The sequence below is a fragment of the Oncorhynchus masou genome, chromosome 18, assembly GCF_036934945.1.
Source record: "Oncorhynchus masou masou isolate Uvic2021 chromosome 18, UVic_Omas_1.1, whole genome shotgun sequence".
Lineage (NCBI taxonomy): Eukaryota > Metazoa > Chordata > Actinopteri > Salmoniformes > Salmonidae > Oncorhynchus > Oncorhynchus masou.
Genome location: NC_088229.1, coordinates 70,006,908 through 70,027,652, shown reverse-complemented (window position 1 = coordinate 70,027,652; position 20,745 = coordinate 70,006,908). Strand labels below are relative to the sequence as shown.

General features: G+C 46.3%; 1 protein-coding gene across 4 annotated transcripts in view; it reads left to right on the top strand.

Moving 5' to 3' along the window:
- Positions 1-20,745, top strand: part of LOC135505208 (integrin beta-4-like) — a 54,882-nt gene that overhangs the window by 13,510 nt on the left and 20,627 nt on the right. For 2 of the 4 annotated variants that reach the window (XM_064924374.1, XM_064924371.1), the window contains exons 1-10: positions 8,237-8,706; positions 14,556-14,638; positions 14,848-14,930; positions 15,041-15,136; positions 15,931-16,135; positions 16,239-16,335; positions 16,661-16,832; positions 17,149-17,412; positions 20,307-20,396; positions 20,532-20,654. In XM_064924374.1, the coding sequence (XP_064780446.1) occupies positions 14,563-14,638; positions 14,848-14,930; positions 15,041-15,136; positions 15,931-16,135; positions 16,239-16,335; positions 16,661-16,832; positions 17,149-17,412; positions 20,307-20,396; positions 20,532-20,654 (1,206 nt within the window). In that variant the 5' untranslated portion in view covers positions 8,237-8,706; positions 14,556-14,562. Of the gene's footprint in view, positions 1-8,236; positions 8,707-9,505; positions 9,720-14,555; positions 14,639-14,847; positions 14,931-15,040; positions 15,137-15,930; positions 16,136-16,238; positions 16,336-16,660; positions 16,833-17,148; positions 17,413-20,306; positions 20,397-20,531; positions 20,655-20,745 lie in introns of those variants that run through there. The other 2 variants (XM_064924372.1, XM_064924373.1) reach the window with 2 other exon arrangements.

Below are 20,745 nucleotides of genomic sequence, written 5' to 3'. Positions count from 1 at the left end.
ACAGTGTTTATAACTCCAGTCCTCTAGTACCCCCAACAGTGTTATAACTCCAGTCCTCTAGTACCCCAACAGTGTTATAACTCCAGTCCTCTAGTACCCCAACAGTGTTATGACTCCAGTCCTCTAGTACCCCCAACAGTGTTATAACTCCAGTCCTCTAGTACCCCCAACAGTGTTATAACTCCAGTCCTCTAGTACCCCCAACAGTGTTATAACTCCAGTCCTCTAGTACCCCCAGCAGTGTTTATAACTCCAGTCCTCTAGTACCCCCAACAGTGTTATAACTCCAGTCCTCTAGTACCCCTAACAGTGTTTATAACTCCAGTCCTCTAGTACCCCTAACAGTGTTATAACTCCAGTCCTCTAGTACCCCCAACAGTGTTATAACTCCAGTCCTCTAGTACCCCCAACAGTGTTATAACTCCATTCCTCTAGTACCCCCAACAGTGTTATAACTCCAGTCCTCTAGTACCCCCAACAGTGTTTATAACTCCAGTCCTCTAGTACCCCCAACAGTGTTATAACTCCAGGCCTCTAGTACCCCCAACAGTGTTATAACTCCAGTCCTCTAGTACCCCAACAGTGTTTATAACTCCAGTCCTCTAGTACCCCCAACAGTGTTATAACTCCAGTCCTCTAGTACCCCAACAGTGTTATAACTCCAGTCCTCTAGTACCCCAACAGTGTTTATAACTCCAGTCCTCTAGTACCCCTAACAGTGTTATAACTCCAGTCCTCTAGTACAGTCCTCCCTAACAGTGTTTATAACTCCAGTCCTCTAGTACCCCTAACAGTGTTATAACTCCAGTCCTCTAGTACCCCCAACAGTGTTATAACTCCAGTCCTCTAGTACCCCTAACAGTGTTATAACTCCAGTCCTCTAGTACCCCTAACAGTGTTTATAACTCCAGTCCTCTAGTACCCCCAACAGTGTTATAACTCCAGTCCTCTAGTACCCCAACAGCGTTTATAACTCCAGTCCTCTAGTACCCCCAACAGTGTTATAACTCCAGTCCTCTAGTACCCCCAACAGTGTTATAACTCCAGTCCTCTAGTACCCCCAACAGTGTTATAACTCCGGTCCTCTAGTACCCCCAACAGTGTTATAACTCCAGTCCTCTAGTACCCCTAACAGTGTTTATAACTCCAGTCCTCTAGTACCCCCAACAGTGTTATAACTCCAGTCCTCTAGTACCCCTAACAGTGTTTATAACTCCAGTCCTCTAGTACCCCTAACAGTGTTATAACTCCAGTCCTCTAGTACCCCCAACAGTGTTATAACTCCAGTCCTCTAGTACCCCTAACAGTGTTATAACTCCAGTCCTCTAGTACCCCTAACAGTGTTTATAACTCCAGTCCTCTAGTACCCCCAACAGTGTTATAACTCCAGTCCTCTAGTACCCCTAACAGTGTTATAACTCCAGTCCTCTAGTACCCCCAACAGTGTTATAACTCCAGTCCTCTAGTACCCCTAACAGTGTTATAACTCCAGTCCTCTAGTACCCCTAACAGTGTTTATAACTCCAGTCCTCTAGTACCCCCAACAGTGTTATAACTCCAGTCCTCTAGTACCCCAACAGCGTTTATAACTCCAGTCCTCTAGTACCCCCAACAGTGTTATAACTCCAGTCCTCTAGTACCCCCAACAGTGTTATAACTCCAGTCCTCTAGTACCCCCAACAGTGTTATAACTCCAGTCCTCTAGTACCCCCAACAGTGTTATAACTCCAGTCCTCTAGTACCCCTAACAGTGTTTATAACTCCAGTCCTCTAGTACCCCCAACAGTGTTATAACTCCAGTCCTCTAGTACCCCCCAACAGTGTTATAACTCCAGTCCTCTAGTACCCCCAACAGTGTTATAACTCCAGTCCTCTAGTACCCCCGACAGTGTTATAACTCCAGTCCTCTAGTACCCCCCGACAGTGTTATAACTCCAGTCCTCTAGTACCCCCGACAGTGTTATAACTCCAGTCCTCTAGTACCCCCGACAGTGTTATAACTCCAGTCCTCTAGTACCCCCTAACAGTGTTATAACTCCAGTCCTCTAGTACCCCCAACAGTTTTTATAACTCCAGTCCTCTAGTACCCCCAACAGTGTTATAACTCCAGTCCTCTAGTACCCCCAACAGTGTTATAACTCCAGTCCTCTAGTACCCCCAACAGTGTTATAACTCCAGTCCTCTAGTACCCCCAACAGTGTTATAACTCCAGTCCTCTAGTACCCCCAACAGTGTTATAACTCCAGTCCTCTAGTACCCCCAACAGTGTTATAACTCCAGTCCTCTAGTACCCCCAACAGTGTTATAACTCCAGTCCTCTAGTACCCCCAACAGTGTTATAACAGTCCTCTAGTACCCCCAACAGTGTTTATAACTCCAGTCCTCTAGTACCCCCAACAGTGTTATAACTCCAGTCCTCTAGTACCCCAACAGTGTTATAACTCCAGTCCTCTAGTACCCCTAACAGTGTTTATAACTCCAGTCCTCTAGTACCCCCAACAGTGTTATAACTCCAGTCCTCTAGTACCCCAACAGTGTTATAACTCCAGTCCTCTAGTACCCCCAACAGTGTTATAACTCCAGTCCTCTAGTACCCCCAACAGTGTTATAACTCCAGTCCTCTAGTACCCCCAACAGTGTTATAACTCCAGTCCTCTAGTACCCCAAACAGTGTTTATAACTCCAGTCTCAGTCAACAGTGTTATAACTCCAGTACCCCCAACAGTGTTATAACTCCAGTCCTCTAGTACCCCCAACAGTGTTATAACTCCAGTCCTCTAGTACCCCCAACAGTGTTATAACTCCAGTCCTCTAGTACCCCCGACAGTGTTATAACTCCAGTCCTCTAGTACCCCCAACATTTTTATAACTCCAGTCCTCTAGTACCCCTAACAGTGTTTATAACTCCAGTCCACTAGTACCCCCAACAGTGTTATAACTCCAGTCCTCTAGTACCCCCAACAGTGTTATAACTCCAGTCCTCTAGTACCCCAACAGTGTTTATAACTCCAGTCCTCTAGTACCCCCAACAGTGTTATAACTCCAGTCCTCTAGTACCCCCAACAGTGTTATAACTCCAGTCCTCTAGTACCCCCAACAGTGTTATAACTCCAGTCCTCTAGTACCCCCAACAGTGTTATAACTCCAGTCCTCTAGTACCCCCAACAGTGTTTATAACTCCAGTCCTCTAGTACCCCCAACAGTGTTATAACTCCAGTCCTCTAGTACCCCAACAGTGTTATAACTCCAGTCCTCTAGTACCCCCAACAGTGTTATAACTCCAGGCCTCTAGTACCCCCAACAGTGTTATAACTCCAGTCCTCTAGTACCCCAACAGTGTTTATAACTCCAGTCCTCTAGTACCCCCAACAGTGTTATAACTCCAGTCCTCTAGTACCCCAACAGTGTTATAACTCCAGTCCTCTAGTACCCCTAACAGTGTTTATAACTCCAGTCCTCTAGTACCCCTAACAGTGTTATAACTCCAGTCCTCTAGTACCCCTAACAGTGTTTATAACTCCAGTCCTCTAGTACCCCTAACAGTGTTATAACTCCAGTACCCCCTCTAGTACCCCCAACAGTGTTATAACTCCAGTCCTCTAGTACCCCTAACAGTGTTATAACTCCAGTCCTCTAGTACCCCTAACAGTGTTTATAACTCCAGTCCTCTAGTACCCCCAACAGTGTTATAACTCCAGTCCTCTAGTACCCCCAACAGTGTTATAACTCCAGTCCTCTAGTACCCCCAACAGTGTTATAACTCCAGTCCTCTAGTACCCCCAACAGTGTTATAACTCCAGTCCTCTAGTACCCCCAACAGTGTTATAACTCCAGTCCTCTAGTACCCCCAACAGTGTTATAACTCCAGTCCTCTAGTACCCCTAACAGTGTTTATAACTCCAGTCCTCTAGTACCCCCAACAGTGTTATAACTCCAGTCCTCTAGTACCCCTAACAGTGTTTATAACTCCAGTCCTCTAGTACCCCTAACAGTGTTATAACTCCAGTCCTCTAGTACCCCCAACAGTGTTATAACTCCAGTCCTCTAGTACCCCTAACAGTGTTATAACTCCAGTCCTCTAGTACCCCTAACAGTGTTTATAACTCCAGTCCTCTAGTACCCCCAACAGTGTTATAACTCCAGTCCTCTAGTACCCCTAACAGTGTTATAACTCCAGTCCTCTAGTACCCCCAACAGTGTTATAACTCCAGTCCTCTAGTACCTAACAGTGTTATAACTCCAGTCCTCTAGTACCCCTAACAGTGTTTATAACTCCAGTCCTCTAGTACCCCCAACAGTGTTATAACTCCAGTCCTCTAGTACCCCAACAGCGTTTATAACTCCAGTCCTCTAGTACCCCCAACAGTGTTATAACTCCAGTCCTCTAGTACCCCCAACAGTGTTATAATAACTCCAGTCCTCTAGTACCCCCAACAGTGTTATAACTCCAGTCCTCTAGTACCCCTAACAGTGTTTATAACTCCAGTCCTCTAGTACCCCCAACAGTGTTATAACTCCAGTCCTCTAGTACCCCCAACAGTGTTATAACTCCAGTCCTCTAGTACCCCCAACAGTGTTATAACTCCAGTCCTCTAGTACCCCCAACAGTGTTATAACTCCAGTCCTCTAGTACCCCGACAGTGTTATAACTCCAGTCCTCTAGTGACAGTGTTATAACTCCAGTCCTCTAGTACCCCCGACAGTGTTATAACTCCAGTCCTCTAGTACCCCCAACATTTTTATAACTCCAGTCCTCTAGTACCCCTAACAGTGTTTATAACTCCAGTCCACTAGTACCCCCAACAGTGTTATAACTCCAGTCCTCTAGTACCCCCAACAGTGTTATAACTCCAGTCCTCTAGTACCCCAACAGTGTTTATAACTCCAGTCCTCTAGTACCCCCAACAGTGTTATAACTCCAGTCCTCTAGTACCCCCAACAGTGTTGTAACTCCAGTCCTCTAGTACCCCCAACAGTGTTATAACTCCAGTCCTCTAGTACCCCCAACAGTGTTATAACTCCAGTCCTCTAGTACCCCCAACAGTGTTATAACTCCAGTCCTCTAGTACCCCCCCAACAGTGTTATAACTCCAGTCCTCTAGTACCCCAACAGTGTTATAACTCCAGTCCTCTAGTACCCCCCAACAGTGTTATAACTCCAGTCCTCTAGTACCCCCAACAGTGTTATAACTCCAGTCCTCTAGTACCCCCAACAGTGTTATAACAGTCCAGTACCCCAACAGTGTTTATAACTCCAGTCTAGTACCCCCAACAGTGTTTATAACTCCAGTCCTCTAGTACCCCCAACAGTGTTATAACTCCAGTCCTCTAGTACCCCCAACAGTGTTATAACTCCAGTCCTCTAGTACCCCCAACAGTGTTTATAACTCCAGTCCTCTAGTACCCCCAACAGTGTTTATAACTCCAGTCCTCTAGTGACCCCCAACAGTGTTTATAACTCCAGTCCTCTAGTACCCCCAACAGTGTTTATAACTCCAGTCCTCTAGTACCCCCAACAGTGTTATAACTCCAGTCCTCTAGTACCCCCAACAGTGTTATAACTCCAGTCCTCTAGTACCCCTAACAGTGTTATAACTCCAGTCCTCTAGTACCCCCAACAGTGTTATAACTCCAGTCCTCTAGTACCCCTAACAGTGTTATAACTCCAGTCCTCTAGTACCCCTAACAGTGTTTATAACTCCAGTCCTCTAGTACCCCCAACAGTGTTATAACTCCAGTCCTCTAGTACCCCAACAGTTTATAACTCCAGTCCTCTAGTACCCCCAACAGTGTTATAACTCCAGTCCTCTAGTACCCCCAACAGTGTTATAACTCCAGTCCTCTAGTACCCCCAACAGTGTTATAACTCCAGTCCTCTAGTACCCCCAACAGTGTTATAACTCCAGTCCTCTAGTACCCCTAACAGTGTTTATAACTCCAGTCCTCTAGTACCCCCAACAGTGTTATAACTCCAGTCCTCTAGTACCCCCAACAGTGTTATAACTCCAGTCCTCTAGTACCCCCAACAGTGTTATAACTCCAGTCCTCTAGTACCCCCGACAGTGTTATAACTCCAGTCCTCTAGTACCCCCGACAGTGTTATAACTCCAGTCCTCTAGTACCCCCGACAGTGTTATAACTCCAGTCCTCTAGTACCCCCAACATTTTTATAACTCCAGTCCTCTAGTACCCCTAACAGTGTTTATAACTCCAGTCCACTAGTACCCCCAACAGTGTTATAACTCCAGTCCTCTAGTACCCCCAACAGTGTTATAACTCCAGTCCTCTAGTACCCCAACAGTGTTTATAACTCCAGTCCTCTAGTACCCCCAACAGTGTTATAACTCCAGTCCTCTAGTACCCCCAACAGTGTTGTAACTCCAGTCCTCTAGTACCCCCAACAGTGTTATAACTCCAGTCCTCTAGTACCCCCAACAGTGTTATAACTCCAGTCCTCTAGTACCCCCAACAGTGTTTATAACTCCAGTCCTCTAGTACCCCCAACAGTGTTATAACTCCAGTCCTCTAGTACCCCAACAGTGTTATAACTCCAGTCCTCTAGTACCCCAACAGTGTTATAACTCCAGTCCTCTAGTACCCCCAACAGTGTTATAACTCCAGTCCTCTAGTACCCCCAACAGTGTTATAACTCCAGTCCTCTAGTACCCCCAACAGTGTTTATAACTCCAGTCCTCTAGTACCCCAACAGTGTTTATAACTCCAGTCCTCTAGTACCCCCAACAGTGTTATAACTCCAGTCCTCTAGTACCCCCAACAGTGTTATAACTCCAGTCCTCTAGTACCCCCAACAGTGTTTATAACTCCAGTCCTCTAGTACCCCCAACAGTGTTTATAACTCCAGTCCTCTAGTACCCCCAACAGTGTTATAACTCCAGTCCTCTAGTACCCCCAACAGTGTTATAACTCCAGTCCTCTAGACTCCCAACAGTGTTATAACTCCAGTCCTCTAGTACCCCCAACAGTGTTTATAACTCCAGTCCTCTAGGAACCCCAACATTGTTTATAACTCCAGTCCTCTAGTACCCCCAACAGTGTTTATAACTCCAGTCCTCTAGTACCCCCAACAGTGTTAACTCCAGTCCTCTAGTACCCCAACAGTGTTATAACTCCAGTCCTCTAGTACCCCAACAGTGTTATAACTCCAGTCCTCTAGTACCCCCAACAGTGTTATAACTCCAGTCCTCTAGACTCCCAACAGTGTTATAACTCCAGTCCTCTAGTACCCCCAACAGTGTTTATAACTCCAGTCCTCTAGGAACCCCAACATTGTTTATTACTCCAGTCCTCTAGTACCCCCAACAGTGTTTATAACTCCAGTCCTCTAGTACCCCCAACAGTGTTAACTCCAGTCCTCTAGTACCCCAACAGTGTTATAACTCCAGTCCTCTAGTACCCCCAACAGTGTTATAACTCCAGTCCTCTAGTACCCCTAACAGTGTTTATAACTCCATTCCTCTAGTACCCCCAACAGTGTTATAACTCCAGTCCTCTAGTACCCCCAACATAACACACTTGTGCTGTAGCCCTGGATAAACATACCTGATTCAACTCATTGAGGGCTTGATGATTACCTGACAAGTTGAATCAGGTGCTCTTGTTTGGGGCTGTAACAAAAATATGTGCTGATGTGGGGACTGGAGGACTGGAGCTGGGAATCACTGTTGGGGGACTGGAGGACTGGAGCTGGGAACCACTGTTGGGGTACTGGAGGACTGGAGCTGGGAACCACTGTTGGGGTACTGGAGGACTGGAGCTGGGAACCACTGTTGGGGGACTGGAGGACTGGAGCTGGGAACCACTGTTGGGGTACTGGAGGCCTGGAGCTGGGAACCACTGTTGGGGTACTGGAGGACTGGAGCTGGGAACCACTGTTGGGGTACTGGAGGACTGGAGCTGGGAACCACTGTTGGGGTACTGGAGGACTGGAGCTGGGAACCACTGTTGGGGTACTGGAGGACTGGAGCTGGGAACCACTGTTGGTACTGGAGGACTGGAGCTGGGAACAACTGTTGCGGTACTGGAGGACTGGAGTTGTGAAACTGTAGTACAGAACTCCAGGTCTTTGTGTTCGTGTGACTGTTTCACGTAACCTCCAGGCAGTGTTCTGTTCTCTGACACTCCCAGGCTCAAGCCCATACAGGTAAGCCCAGCCTGGGAGGAATGTAGCCGGGAGGGGGCCTAACACACTCAGAGGTGTGGAGCTTTGAGCATTAAACACCAGGGGACGAGAGAGGGTGAGGGAGTTACCCTTACTGTTAGCTACTTACCTAAACTGGAGAGAGAGAGAGAGTGGGTGCAAATTAGAGGAGGGATCAAATCTCAGCAAACACACAAACTCGCTGGTTCTCTTTCCCGTCTCTCTCTCGCTCTGTCATTAAGACTGACAGTCAGGCGTACACACAGGCACGCACCTTGCCTCCAGGTTCAAGGGGGATAGAAGACGAGCGGAGAAGAAAGAAGGGAAGAAAAAGAGGGGGAAAGTTGAGTCTCTCTCCCCTGTCATTACTCTCTTAGACGTGGAACTCGGACTTCAAGGCTGGAAGAGGAGGGTTTTTCCCCCCCAGACACTGGTGGATACTGACTTTACAGACGAGTGGAGAGTAAAACAAAAGGATTAAGCGATTCCCTTTTCTATTTTTTTTCTTCTTTTTTGGGGGCTTGGATTGAGCAAGGCAGCTGTAAGAGGTTCGTTTGATCAGTAATCTCTTTAACAAGGCTATAAACTCACTAATTTCGACCATTGTTTTCACTGATCTACCACTTCTGTTCCAGCCTGCAAGGTTAAGACGATAGTTATCTACTTGAAAATTTACAAAAGTAGTTTTATTCTATTCATTTTCTATTCAGGTGAGTCCTATTCAGGTGAGTCCTATTGAGATAGAAGTCAGCAGGAGGCACACAGCTGTGCATTTATAAGATAGTTAAAGGATATCTCTTGACAATGTCTAAGACCTGAGTGTTTTGAATTCGTGTCAGCTACTCAGGTCAAGGGTCAATAAGTAAGTTGTCTAGCTCCTCTTAATAACATGCTAAGGATGAAGACCAAAATGTGACACAGATGAAAACAGTTGTGCGAATTAAATTCGACAGATGAAATGGATTTACAACAGAGGATGCATCTGCTCTTAGAGAGAGTCATATAGAGGTTCAAGGCCTATACTGATACAAAATCCTTTCCTGTTTTTTATTGCTATCAAACCATAGTTTGTAAGAGTTGTTGCATAACAGCATTCTTCTCTTTGCACGTTAACAACTACTATTTAAGAGTCCTACCCCTCCCGCTCTGGTAACATAGACACAGCCAACTAGATTTACAGGGTAATGACAAGGTGCGTTGGGACAGTCCAGACCACGAGGGACTCTCATTCTGATTGCAGCAGAATCAGAAACCACAGACAGACACAAGGTCACAGACATCTCTCCACTCTGAGGCAGCTGTTCCTATTTACCTGACTGTGCTTAGATGGATTGATGGTGTGGTAATTAAGTAGCTGTTTTTCTACGGGGCTGACTGAATAGTTGAGGGTTGATTTTTACCTAGCTCTCCCTGGCTGTGCCCCCTGTCACTGACGTGAGGACCCCTATTGATGTCATATATCTGGGTCCCCTCCCTCCGTTGGAATGTTCACCTGGTTGCCGGGCAGATTATTGAGCTGAGACCACTGAACTAGCAACGTCTTTGTTTCTGTCTTTACATCGTAAGTCTATATTTTTTATACGGCTGTATTTCACTAGTGTTGTTTATTTGAATCCTATTAGCTGTTAGTCGCAATTTTCTGCGATCCAGATATTTAGTCATTTAGACCAACGGTGAGTTCAAACAGAACTTTGTTTTTCCAAACCCTCAGGATTTGAATGTTCTCCAAGAGAAGTCTGACTGTACATGTTCTTCTTTGATGTGTTTTATAGTAGTTAACATACAACCTTTAGGGGTCTCATATTTCTTCTCACAGTGAGGACACCATTTGTCCTGTTTTTCTCTCTTAATTAACTGGCTCAACCTAGTCAGTAGGTGTTTTTCCTGCTCTGTTGTTCTGCTCTGTTGTTCTGCTCTGTTGTCCTGCTCTTTTGCCCTGCTCTGTTTCCCTCCTCTGCTGCCCTGCTCTGCTGCCCTGCTCTGTTGCCCTGCTCTGTTGCCCTGCTCTGTTGCCCTGCTCTGTTGTTCTGCTCTGTTGCCCTGCTCTGTTGCCCTGCTCTGTTGCCCTGCTCTGTTGCCCTGCTCTGCTGCCCTGCTCTGCTGCCCTGCTCTGTTGCCCTGCTCTGCTGCCCTACTCTGCTGCCCTGCTCTGTTGCCCTGCTCTGTTGCCCTGCTCTGTTGCCCTGCTCTGCTGCCCTGCTCTGTTGCCCTGCTCTGCTGCCCTACTCTGTTGCCCTGCTCTGTTGCCCTGCTCTGTTGCCCTGCTCTGTTGCCCTGCTCTGTTGTTCTGCTCTGTTGCCCTGCTCTGCTGCCCTGCTCTGTTTTGGGGATGTGAATTTCCTGCTGGGTGAGCCAATGGTCAAAATACGTTTAAAAAAAAATAATAATAATAATAATAATAATAATAATTCTCCATAAAACCGTATTCCTCCTCAATTACTAGGATATCCTGTGCCACCAATGGTCAGCATCAGTGGCGGTTGGGGCCGTTTCAGATGAGGGAGGATGATTTCTATTATTTTTTTCATGAACATGGCCTTATTTCTATTACAGCATATTAGATGACTGTCATTCATATTCCATTCACCCAGTTCAATGTAACGGCGATAGGTTTAGGCTACTACATGATACTCGAATTTGCCCTATATACATCATGAGGTTGCTACAACCTAGCCTACGAATGAAAGTTTACAACGTAGGTGCACAGATCAAGAGAATTTTGAGTAATCAAGGTGACAGACCGTGACATATTCAATACCGCCTTGCACAGTCTTGGCTGCATCTAGCTGATCTAGTGTGTAATCTTTAGTCCAACAGTTGCCAACAAGAGTTTCTATTAGGATTGCTTCCGTTTTAAGAAATCTTTTTCAACAGAATTGGTCCAATGAATACACCCCTGATCACACGTAAATACAGATAACTTTCATAGCAGCCACATACAAACAGCTTGTTGTACACATAATTCCTTCTCGCATCTGTCTACACACTCTCCTCCTTTCACCTTTCCCTTCCCTTTTGTACTTCAGTGCATAACACATCAGCTGTCTGGGACAAGGCACAAACACCTTTCCAAGCCAAACCTTCATATTATGACCGCTAACCGCTACACACAGCCTACATCGCTGTCACTTCATAGTCAGCATAGCTACTAGAACTAACATGTTAGTAAACCATGCAGTACAGTATACAGTCAGCAGCAAGCAGTTTAGCAGTTACACCGGCAGGACCTGGTGGCAATAAATGAATCAGACCAGAAGCTTACCTTGACTTGGAAGAGTTCCAGTGTTGGATAGCCATAGCCAGCTAGCTAACATAGCATCCCTCTCTGTTGGATAGCCATAGCCAGATAGCTAACATAGCATCCCTCTCTGTTGGATAGCCATAGCCAGCTAGCTAACATAGCATCCCTCTCTGTTGGATAGCCATAGCCAGATAGCTAACATAGCATCCCTCTCTGTTGGATAGCCATAGCCAGCTAGCTAACATAGCATCCCTCTCTGTTGGATAGCCATAGCCAGCTAGCTAACATAGCATCCCTCTTTGTTTGAGTAGGCTAAACTAGCTAATGCATTCAATGCTAAGTAAATAAAAGTGAACAAAATATAGATGTATCTTTATTGCTTGCTTTAATTTTCAAAACTGTTCAACTATTGGTTTTCTCTCTCTGAGTCAACTACTTACCACATGTTATGCACTGCAGTGCTAGCTAGTTGTAGGTTATGCTTTCAGTACTAGATTCATTCTCTGATCCTTTGATTGGGTGGACAACATGTCTGTTCATGCTTCAAGAGCTCTGATAGGTTGAGGACGTCCTCCAGAAGTTGTCATAATTACTGTGTAAGTCTATGGAAGGGGGTGAGAACCATGAGCCTCTTAGGTTTTGTATTGAAGTCAATGTACCCAGAGGAGAACAGAAGCTATCTGTCCTCCAGCTATACCATGGTGCTACCCTACAGAGTGCTGCTGAGGCTACTGTAGAGATACATTGCAAAACAGTGTGTTTTAATCAATTATTGTGTGACATGAATATATTTAGTATAGTTTTCTCTTAAAACGATAACTTTTTAAATGTTTCAATATATATAGATTTTTATGAATTTCACTGAGGATGGTCCTCCCCTTCCTCCTCTGAGGAGCCTCCACTGGTCAGTATTTACTTAAAATGTCAGATTCTCTGTGGAGAAAAACCAGTGCTGATTCAGAATCACCAGAATTATTTGCCAAATACATTTGCAAGTATGAGAATTTTACCTGGTTAAATGGTGCTGCCAAAAACAGAATATAGACAGACAAATAAACGAATATACGGACAATATGTATAGGCGCAGAATGTACACAATCCCACACACAGTATCTATGAACACTGACGCTAAACACAACAGACTACATTATAACACTATCGCTTCATTATAACATATGAATGTAGAGATGTATGAATAAAATAAACAATTACAAGATGATGTGAGAAATATGAATCTGATTTTTATATATATATATATATATATATATATATATATATATATATATATATATATATATATATATATATATATATATACTACTGCATTAGACTGCAGCTCTTTGCGCACAACATTTATATTAATGTCTGGAGGAACATTCCCCCAAAAGTACAGTGAGCTCAAAGTATTGGGACAGTGTCACATTGTTAGTTATTTTGGCTCTGTACTCCAGCACTTTGGATTTGAAATGATAAAAATGACTATGGGGTTAAAGTGCAGACTGTCAGCTTTCATTTGAGGGTCTTTCCGATCATATTGGGTGACCCGTTTAGAATTTACAGAACTTTTTGTACATAGTCCCCCCCCATTTAAAGGACCAAAAGTATTGGGAGAAATGTACTTGTGTATTAAAGTAGTCAAAAGTTTAGTATTTGGTCCCATATCCATACCACGTAATGATTACATCAAGTTTGATTTGCGACTCTATTTATCGTTAATCAGAATATAGTATGTTTCTAAACACTACATTACTGCTACCATGGTTACGGATAATCCTGAATGAATCGTGAATAATGAGTGAGAAAGTTAGACGCACATAATATCATAAACCCCCCCCTCCCCTCCCAAAAAATGCTAACTTCCCCTGTTATTGTAATATTGAGAGGTTAGCATGTCTTGGGGGTATGATATTTGTGCGTCTAACTTATTATTTACAATTCATTCACAGGACTATCCGTAATCCTGGGAACATCCACATGAATGTAGAAGTGTTTAAAAACATGTTCTATTCTTATTTACAATAAGTGACTACAATTTACCATTAAAACATATATTGAAACACAACCAAAGCAAGCAGCCATTGAATCCAACAACTTTGTAGAGTCACAAGTTCTGATGGAATCATTGTGTTCTAGGAATATGGGACCAAACACTAAACTTCGGACTACTTTAATACACACGTACAGTGGGGCAAAAAAAGTATTTAGTCAGCCACCAATTGTGCAAGTTCTCCCACTTAAAAAGATGAGAGGCCTGCAATTTTCATCATAGGTACACTTCAACTATGACAGACAAAATGAGAAGAAAAAAATCTAGAAAATCACATTGTAGGATTGTTAATGAATTTATTTGCAAATTATGGTGGAAAAATAAGTATTTGGTCAATAACAAAAGTTGATCTCAATACTTTGTTATATACCCTTTGTTGGCAATGACAGAGGACAAAAGCACAATTGGTGGCTGACTAAATACTTTTAGGCCCCACTGTAAGTGAATATGTTCCATTACTTTCGGTTCCCTAAAATGGGGGGGGGGGATTATATACAAAAAGTTCTGTTATTTCTAAACAGTTCACCCAATGTGGATGAAAATACTCTCAAATTAAAGCTGACAGTATCTAATTTTAATCTCATAGTCATTGTATCATTTCAAATCCAAAGTGTTGGAATACAGAGCCCCCAAAAAACTAATGTCACTGGCCCAATGCTTTTGGAGCTCTGTCTCTCACAGTCACAATTCAGTGCTGTACCCATCCGGTGTCTCTGTGTTCTGTAGGAGCGTAAGGTCTGTGGGAAGGAGGCCACAGAGAGAACAGAGCCAGGTGGTTTGGCTAACACCATAATATTTCAGTAGAGGAATACCCAGGTGCTGAAATTACAATGCAGGAGGCTGATAACGCTGCACAGGAGGCAATACTGGAGGCTGAAATATGAAGAGATTGCTGAGACTCTTTGAGTCAACTTGATGATACTCTGACCTCTCTCCCAGTAGAAGTTGCTTAAGGCGCACAGATCGAGGATCACCTGACCTCTCCAACGGAGTGGAAACTCAAGACTGACCATCGATCGAGGGGAAACTGTAACCTGACCCCACCTGGTCATGAGTGTATCTCTCCCGTGGTGAAGGTTGAAAGCTCATGACCTGTGTATGTGTTGCAGGGGGGAGATGGGGAGATGGACGTTGCATTTCTTGGTGGGGGTTGTACTTGCTGTCCTCACGGCCAGTAGCTACGCTGAAAAAGGTGAGAATAATTTGAATGAATTAAGTGTTGTTGTTTTTTTACATTGTATTATTACAGTGTGGACTTGGGATATTTTAATATGTCAATAGACACCAACTTGTTCATGTGGCTGAGTCATCGTTAGAATCCAAACTGGAATTCTATAATACTAAAAGGAAGAGGACAGAAAAGGAATAGCTTCATGTTTCTGATGATTCTCTGTCCTGTAGTAAACCACTGTCTGGCGGCAAGGGCTAACACCTGTTCATCATGTATCCAGTCCGGAAAGGGCTGTGCCTACTGCCCAGACGAGGTGAGAAGAAACTATTACTAAAGTTGCCCCCCCCCCCCCCCCCCCACACACACACACACACATTTAGCGGTAAACACAAACGTGACCCGTGTGTTTGTGTTAACATACAGGTCTTTGATGGTCCCCGCTGTGACCTTCTGGAGAACATCGTCGACCACGGCTGTAATGGCGCAGTGACAGCCGAAGGCAGTGTGTCAATGGAGAGAGTAAGTTCTGTTATCATCACAGTAATCCTTACGACATGGATTCATTAGTCTGCTCATCTGGTTACCACTGTAATATCATCATCCTCATCGTTTGGCTGCAGTACATTCGGCCACAAGCGCCCTCCTGTTGTTACAGTCACAAGCTTTTTGCTGAGGTTGGAGCACCGGTCACGCCTGAAGTTTACCATGTTGCCATGATATATACATGACTCACTCTTCCCTCCATCCCTCCATCTCTCTCCCTCCATCCCTCCATCTCTCTCCCTCCATCCTTCCATCTCTCTCCCTCCATCCTTCCATCTCTCTCCCTCCATCCTTCCATCTCTCTCCCTCCATCCTTCCATCTCTCTCCCTCCATCCTTCCATCTCTCTCCCTCCATCCTTCCATCTCTCTCCCTCCATCCTTCCATCTCTCTCCCTCCATCCTTCCATCTCTCTCCCTCCATCCTTCCATCTCTCTCCCTCCATCCCTCCATCTCTCTCCCTCCATCCCTCCATCTCTCTCCCTCCATCTCTCTCTCTCCCTCTCTTTCTATCCTTCTATCTCTCTCCATCCATCCATCCTTCCATCTCTCTCCTTCCATCTCTCTCTCGCCATCCCTCCATCCTTCCATCTCTCTCCCTCCATCCTTCCATCTCTCTCTCTCCATCCTTCCATCTCTCTCCCTCCATCCCTCCATCTCTCTCCCTCCATCCTTCCATCTCTCTCCCTCCATCCTTCCATCTCTCTCCCTCCATCTCTCTCTCTCTCCATCCCTCCATCTCTCTCCCTCCATCCCTCCATCCCTCTCTAGAACCAGAAGATTGACATGTTGATGAAGCGCTCTCAGGTGGCCCCCCAGGATATGTCCATGACTCTGCTGCCGGGGGAGGAGAGGGAGATCGAGATGGAGGTGTTTGAACCAGCGAAAGGACCTCTGGACCTCTACATTCTCATGGACTTCTCCAACTCCATGAAGGATGATTTGGACAACCTCAAAAGGATGGGTGCTGAGCTGGGTAAGTTAGAGAGGGGGAACGATGAGTGGAATTGTAAAAACCATTGACATCAGTGTAGTACTGGGATAGTGTGGTTTGGTGATGTGTTCTGTTCTCCGTATAGCTGACTTGGTGGGGAAGCTGTCTGATGATTACACCATCGGTTTCGGCAAATTTGTGGACAAGGTGGTGGAACCCCAGACAGACATGAGACCGACCAAGTAAGAACTTTCTAACTATTAGAATTCTCTCCATACAGACACAGATATACACACACAGACCCAAAGGTAAACATCACTACCGTATGAAAAGGTCGGCATTTATACACTAATCATACTCATGGTCCCTCATTCTATCTCTTCCTCTCCCCCCTTCCCCTCTCCTCTTCTTCCTCTCCCCCTTCCCCTCTCCTCCTCTTCCTCTCCACCGTGCTCCCCTCTACTCCTCTTCCTCTCCCCCTTCCCCTCTACTCCTCTTCCTCTCCACCGTGCTCCCCTCTCCTCCTCTTCCTCTCCCACCCCCCCCTTCCCTCCTCTTCCTCTCCAGACTGGCCCAGCCGTGGCCCAACAGTGACCCTCCCTTCTCGTTCCGAAATGTGATCACTCTGACCCCTGACCTGCAGTCCTTCACCCAGAAGCTGCAGAAGGAGAGGATCTCAGGCAACCTGGATGCTCCAGAGGGGGGCTTCGACGCCATACTGCAGGCAACAGTCTGCGGGGTAGGACTATAGAGTTAGATTTACTAGAAAGGACAAGCAGCCATCTTTGGTGTACCGTTTTGGATGTTTGATTATTTGAAGCTTGTAAAGTTAACTGTGATGCACCACTGTGTGAAATTCTTCAGAAGGCTCTACATAATTAAATACAACTCTCTCCTTACCTCCTTTCTTCTCCTCCACCTCTCTCTCTCTCTCTCTCTCTCTCTCTCTCTCTCTCTCTCTCTCACCCTACCCTCTCTTTCTCTCTCCCCCTATCCCCTCTCCCCCTATCCTCTTTCCCCCTCTCCTCACTCCCCCTACCCTCTCTCCCTTCCAGGAAAAGATCGGCTGGCGTGACCATGCCACCCACCTTCTGGTCTTCTCCACCGAGTCGGCCTTCCACTACGAGAGTGACGGTGCCAACGTGCTGGCTGGCATCATGCCACGCAACGACGAGCAGTGCCACCTGGACCCCGATGGGAAATACACAGAGGACACCAGGCAGGACTACCCTTCTGTGCCCACCCTGGTCCGCCTGCTGGGCAAACACAACATCATCCCCATCTTCGCCGTCACAAACCACTCCTTCACCTACTATGAGGTAAGAACTCAGAGCTACTACTCACTTTACTAACCTGAACCCTGCACCATACTAACCTGAACCCTGCACCTTACTAACCTGAACCCTGAACCCTGCACCATACTAACCTGAACCCTGAACCCTGCACCTTACTAACCTGAACCCTGCACCTTACTAACCTGAACCCTGAACCCTGCACCTTACTAACCTGAACCCTGAACCCTGCACCTTACTAACCTGAACCCTGAACCCTGCACCTTACTAACCTGAACCCTGAACCCTGCACCTTACTAACCTGAACCCTGAACCCTGCACCTTACTAACCTGAACCCTGCACCCTGCACCATACTAACCTGAACCCTGAACCCTGCACCTTACTAACCTGCACCCTGCACCATACTAACCTGAACCCTGAACCCTGCACCTTACTAACCTGAACCCTGAACCCTGCACCTTACTAACCTGAACCCTGAACCCTGCACCTTACTAACCTGAACCCTGAACCCTGCACCTTACTAACCTGAACCCTGCACCTTACTAACCTGAACCCTGCACCTTACTAACCTGAACCCTGAACCCTGCACCTTACTAACCTGAACCCTGAACCCTGCACCTTACTAACCTGAACCCTGAACCCTGCACCTTACTAACCTGAACCCTGCACCTTACTAACCTGAACCCTGAACCCTGAACCCTGCACCATACTAACCTGAACCCTGCACCTTACTAACCTGAACCCTGAACCCTGCACCTTACTAACCTGAACCCTGAACCCTGCACCTTACTAACCTGAACCCTGCACCATACTAACCTGAACCCTGAACCCTGCACCTTACTAACCTGAACCCTGAACCCTGCACCATACTAACCTGAACCCTGAACCCTGCACCTTACTAACCTGAACCCTGAACCCTGCACCTTACTAACCTGAACCCTGAACCCTGCACCTTACTAACCTGAACCCTGCACCTTACTAACCTGAACCCTGAACCCTGCACCTTACTAACCTGAACCCTGAACCCTGCACCTTACTAACCTGAACCCTGCACCTTACTAACCTGAACCCTGAACCCTGAACCCTGCACCATACTAACCTGAACCCTGCACCATACTAACCTGAACCCTGCACCTTACTAACCTGAACCCTGCACCATACTAACCTGAACCCTGAACCCTGCACCTTACTAACCTGAACCCTGCACCATACTAACCTGAACCCTGCACCTTACTAACCTGAACCCTGCACCTTACTAACCTGAACCCTGCACCATACTAACCTGAACCCTGCACCTTACTAACCTGAACCCTGCACCTTACTAACCTGAACCCTGCACCATACTAACCTGAACCCTGCACCATACTAACCTGAACCCTGCACCTTACTAACCTGAACCCTGAACCCTGCACCATACTAACCTGAACCCTGCACCTTACTAACCTGAACCCTGCACCATACTAACCTGAACCCTGCACCATACTAACCTGAACCCTGAACCCTGCACCTTACTAACCTGAACCCTGAACCCTGCACCTTACTAACCTGAACCCTGAACCCTGCACCATACTAACCTGAACCCTGCACCATACTAACCTGAACCCTGAACCCTGCACCTTACTAACCTGAACCCTGAACCCTGCACCTTACTAACCTGAACCCTGAACCCTGCACCATACTAACCTGAACCCTGCACCTTACTAACCTGAACCCTGCACCTTACTAACCTGAACCCTGAACCCTGCACCTTACTAACCTGAACCCTGAACCCTGCACCTTACTAACCTGAACCCTGCACCATACTAACCTGAACCCTGAACCCTGCACCTTACTAACCTGAACCCTGCACCTTACTAACCTGAACCCTGAACCCTGCACCTTACTAACCTGAACCCTGAACCCTGCACCTTACTAACCTGAACCCTGAACCCTGCACCTTACTAACCTGAACCCTGAACCCTGCACCTTACTAACCTGAACCCTGAACCCTGCACCATACTAACCTGAACCCTGAACCCTGCACCATACTAACCTGAACCCTGAACCCTGCACCTTACTAACCTGAACCCTGAACCCTGCACCTTACTAACCTGAACCCTGCACCATACTAACCTGAACCCTGCACCTTACTAACCTGAACCCTGCACCTTACTAACCTGAACCCTGAACCCTGCACCATACTAACCTGAACCCTGCACCATACTAACCTGAACCCTGAACCCTGCACCTTACTAACCTGAACCCTGAACCCTGCACCTTACTAACCTGAACCCTGAACCCTGCACCTTACTAACCTGAACCCTGAACCCTGCACCATACTAACCTGAACCCTGCACCTTACTAACCTGAACCCTGCACCATACTAACCTGAACCCTGAACCCTGCACCTTACTAACCTGAACCCTGAACCCTGCACCTTACTAACCTGAACCCTGAACCCTGCACCTTACTAACCTGAACCCTGAACCCTGCACCTTACTAACCTGAACCCTGAACCCTGCACCATACTAACCTGAACCCTGCACCTTACTAACCTGAACCCTGCACCATACTAACCTGAACCCTGCACCATACTAACCTGAACCCTGCACCATACTAACCTGAACCCTGCACCATACTAACCTGAACCCTGCACCATACTAACCTGAACCCTGAACCCTGCACCTTACTAACCTGAACCCTGAACCTTGCACCATACTAACCTGAACCCTGCACCATACTAACCTGAACCCTGAACCCTGCACCATACTAACCTGAACCCTGAACCTTACTCTAACCCTACAAACACATCATCATCCCCATTTTCACTCCTAAATTGTACTTATTCCACTGAGTTTAGCCACTGTCTGTTCTGTGAGCACTTAACTCATCTGTAGCGTTGCAGATAACCCCTTCATGTTTTGTGGGTTCTCCTGTGTAGAAGCTTCATGAGTATTTCCCCATCGCTGAGCTGGGCCTGCTACAGGAAGACTCCGCTAACATCCTCAATATCCTGGAGAAAGCTTTCGAGGTAAGAATGGGCTTGTTTAAAGTTAACAAGTGTTGCGCAATGGACACATGAATTAGATTTGATTCCCCTTGATGTATCCCCTCTAAGGGCTACTGGGAAAGCCAGATGTCCTAATACTACTGTCCGTCCTCTCAGAATATCCGTTCTAAGATCAGCATCCGTGCGGAGGACAGACCTAAAGCTATAGAAGCTCAGGTCCTGTCTTACAGTGGCAATGTTGCACAAGCCGGAACCTTCAAAGTCAAGCCTGGGCAAATAGTAAGAAACACTAACATGTTGCCCTCACTCACTCATTCACTCACTCACTCAACTCACTCACTCACTCACTCACTCACTCACTCACTCACTC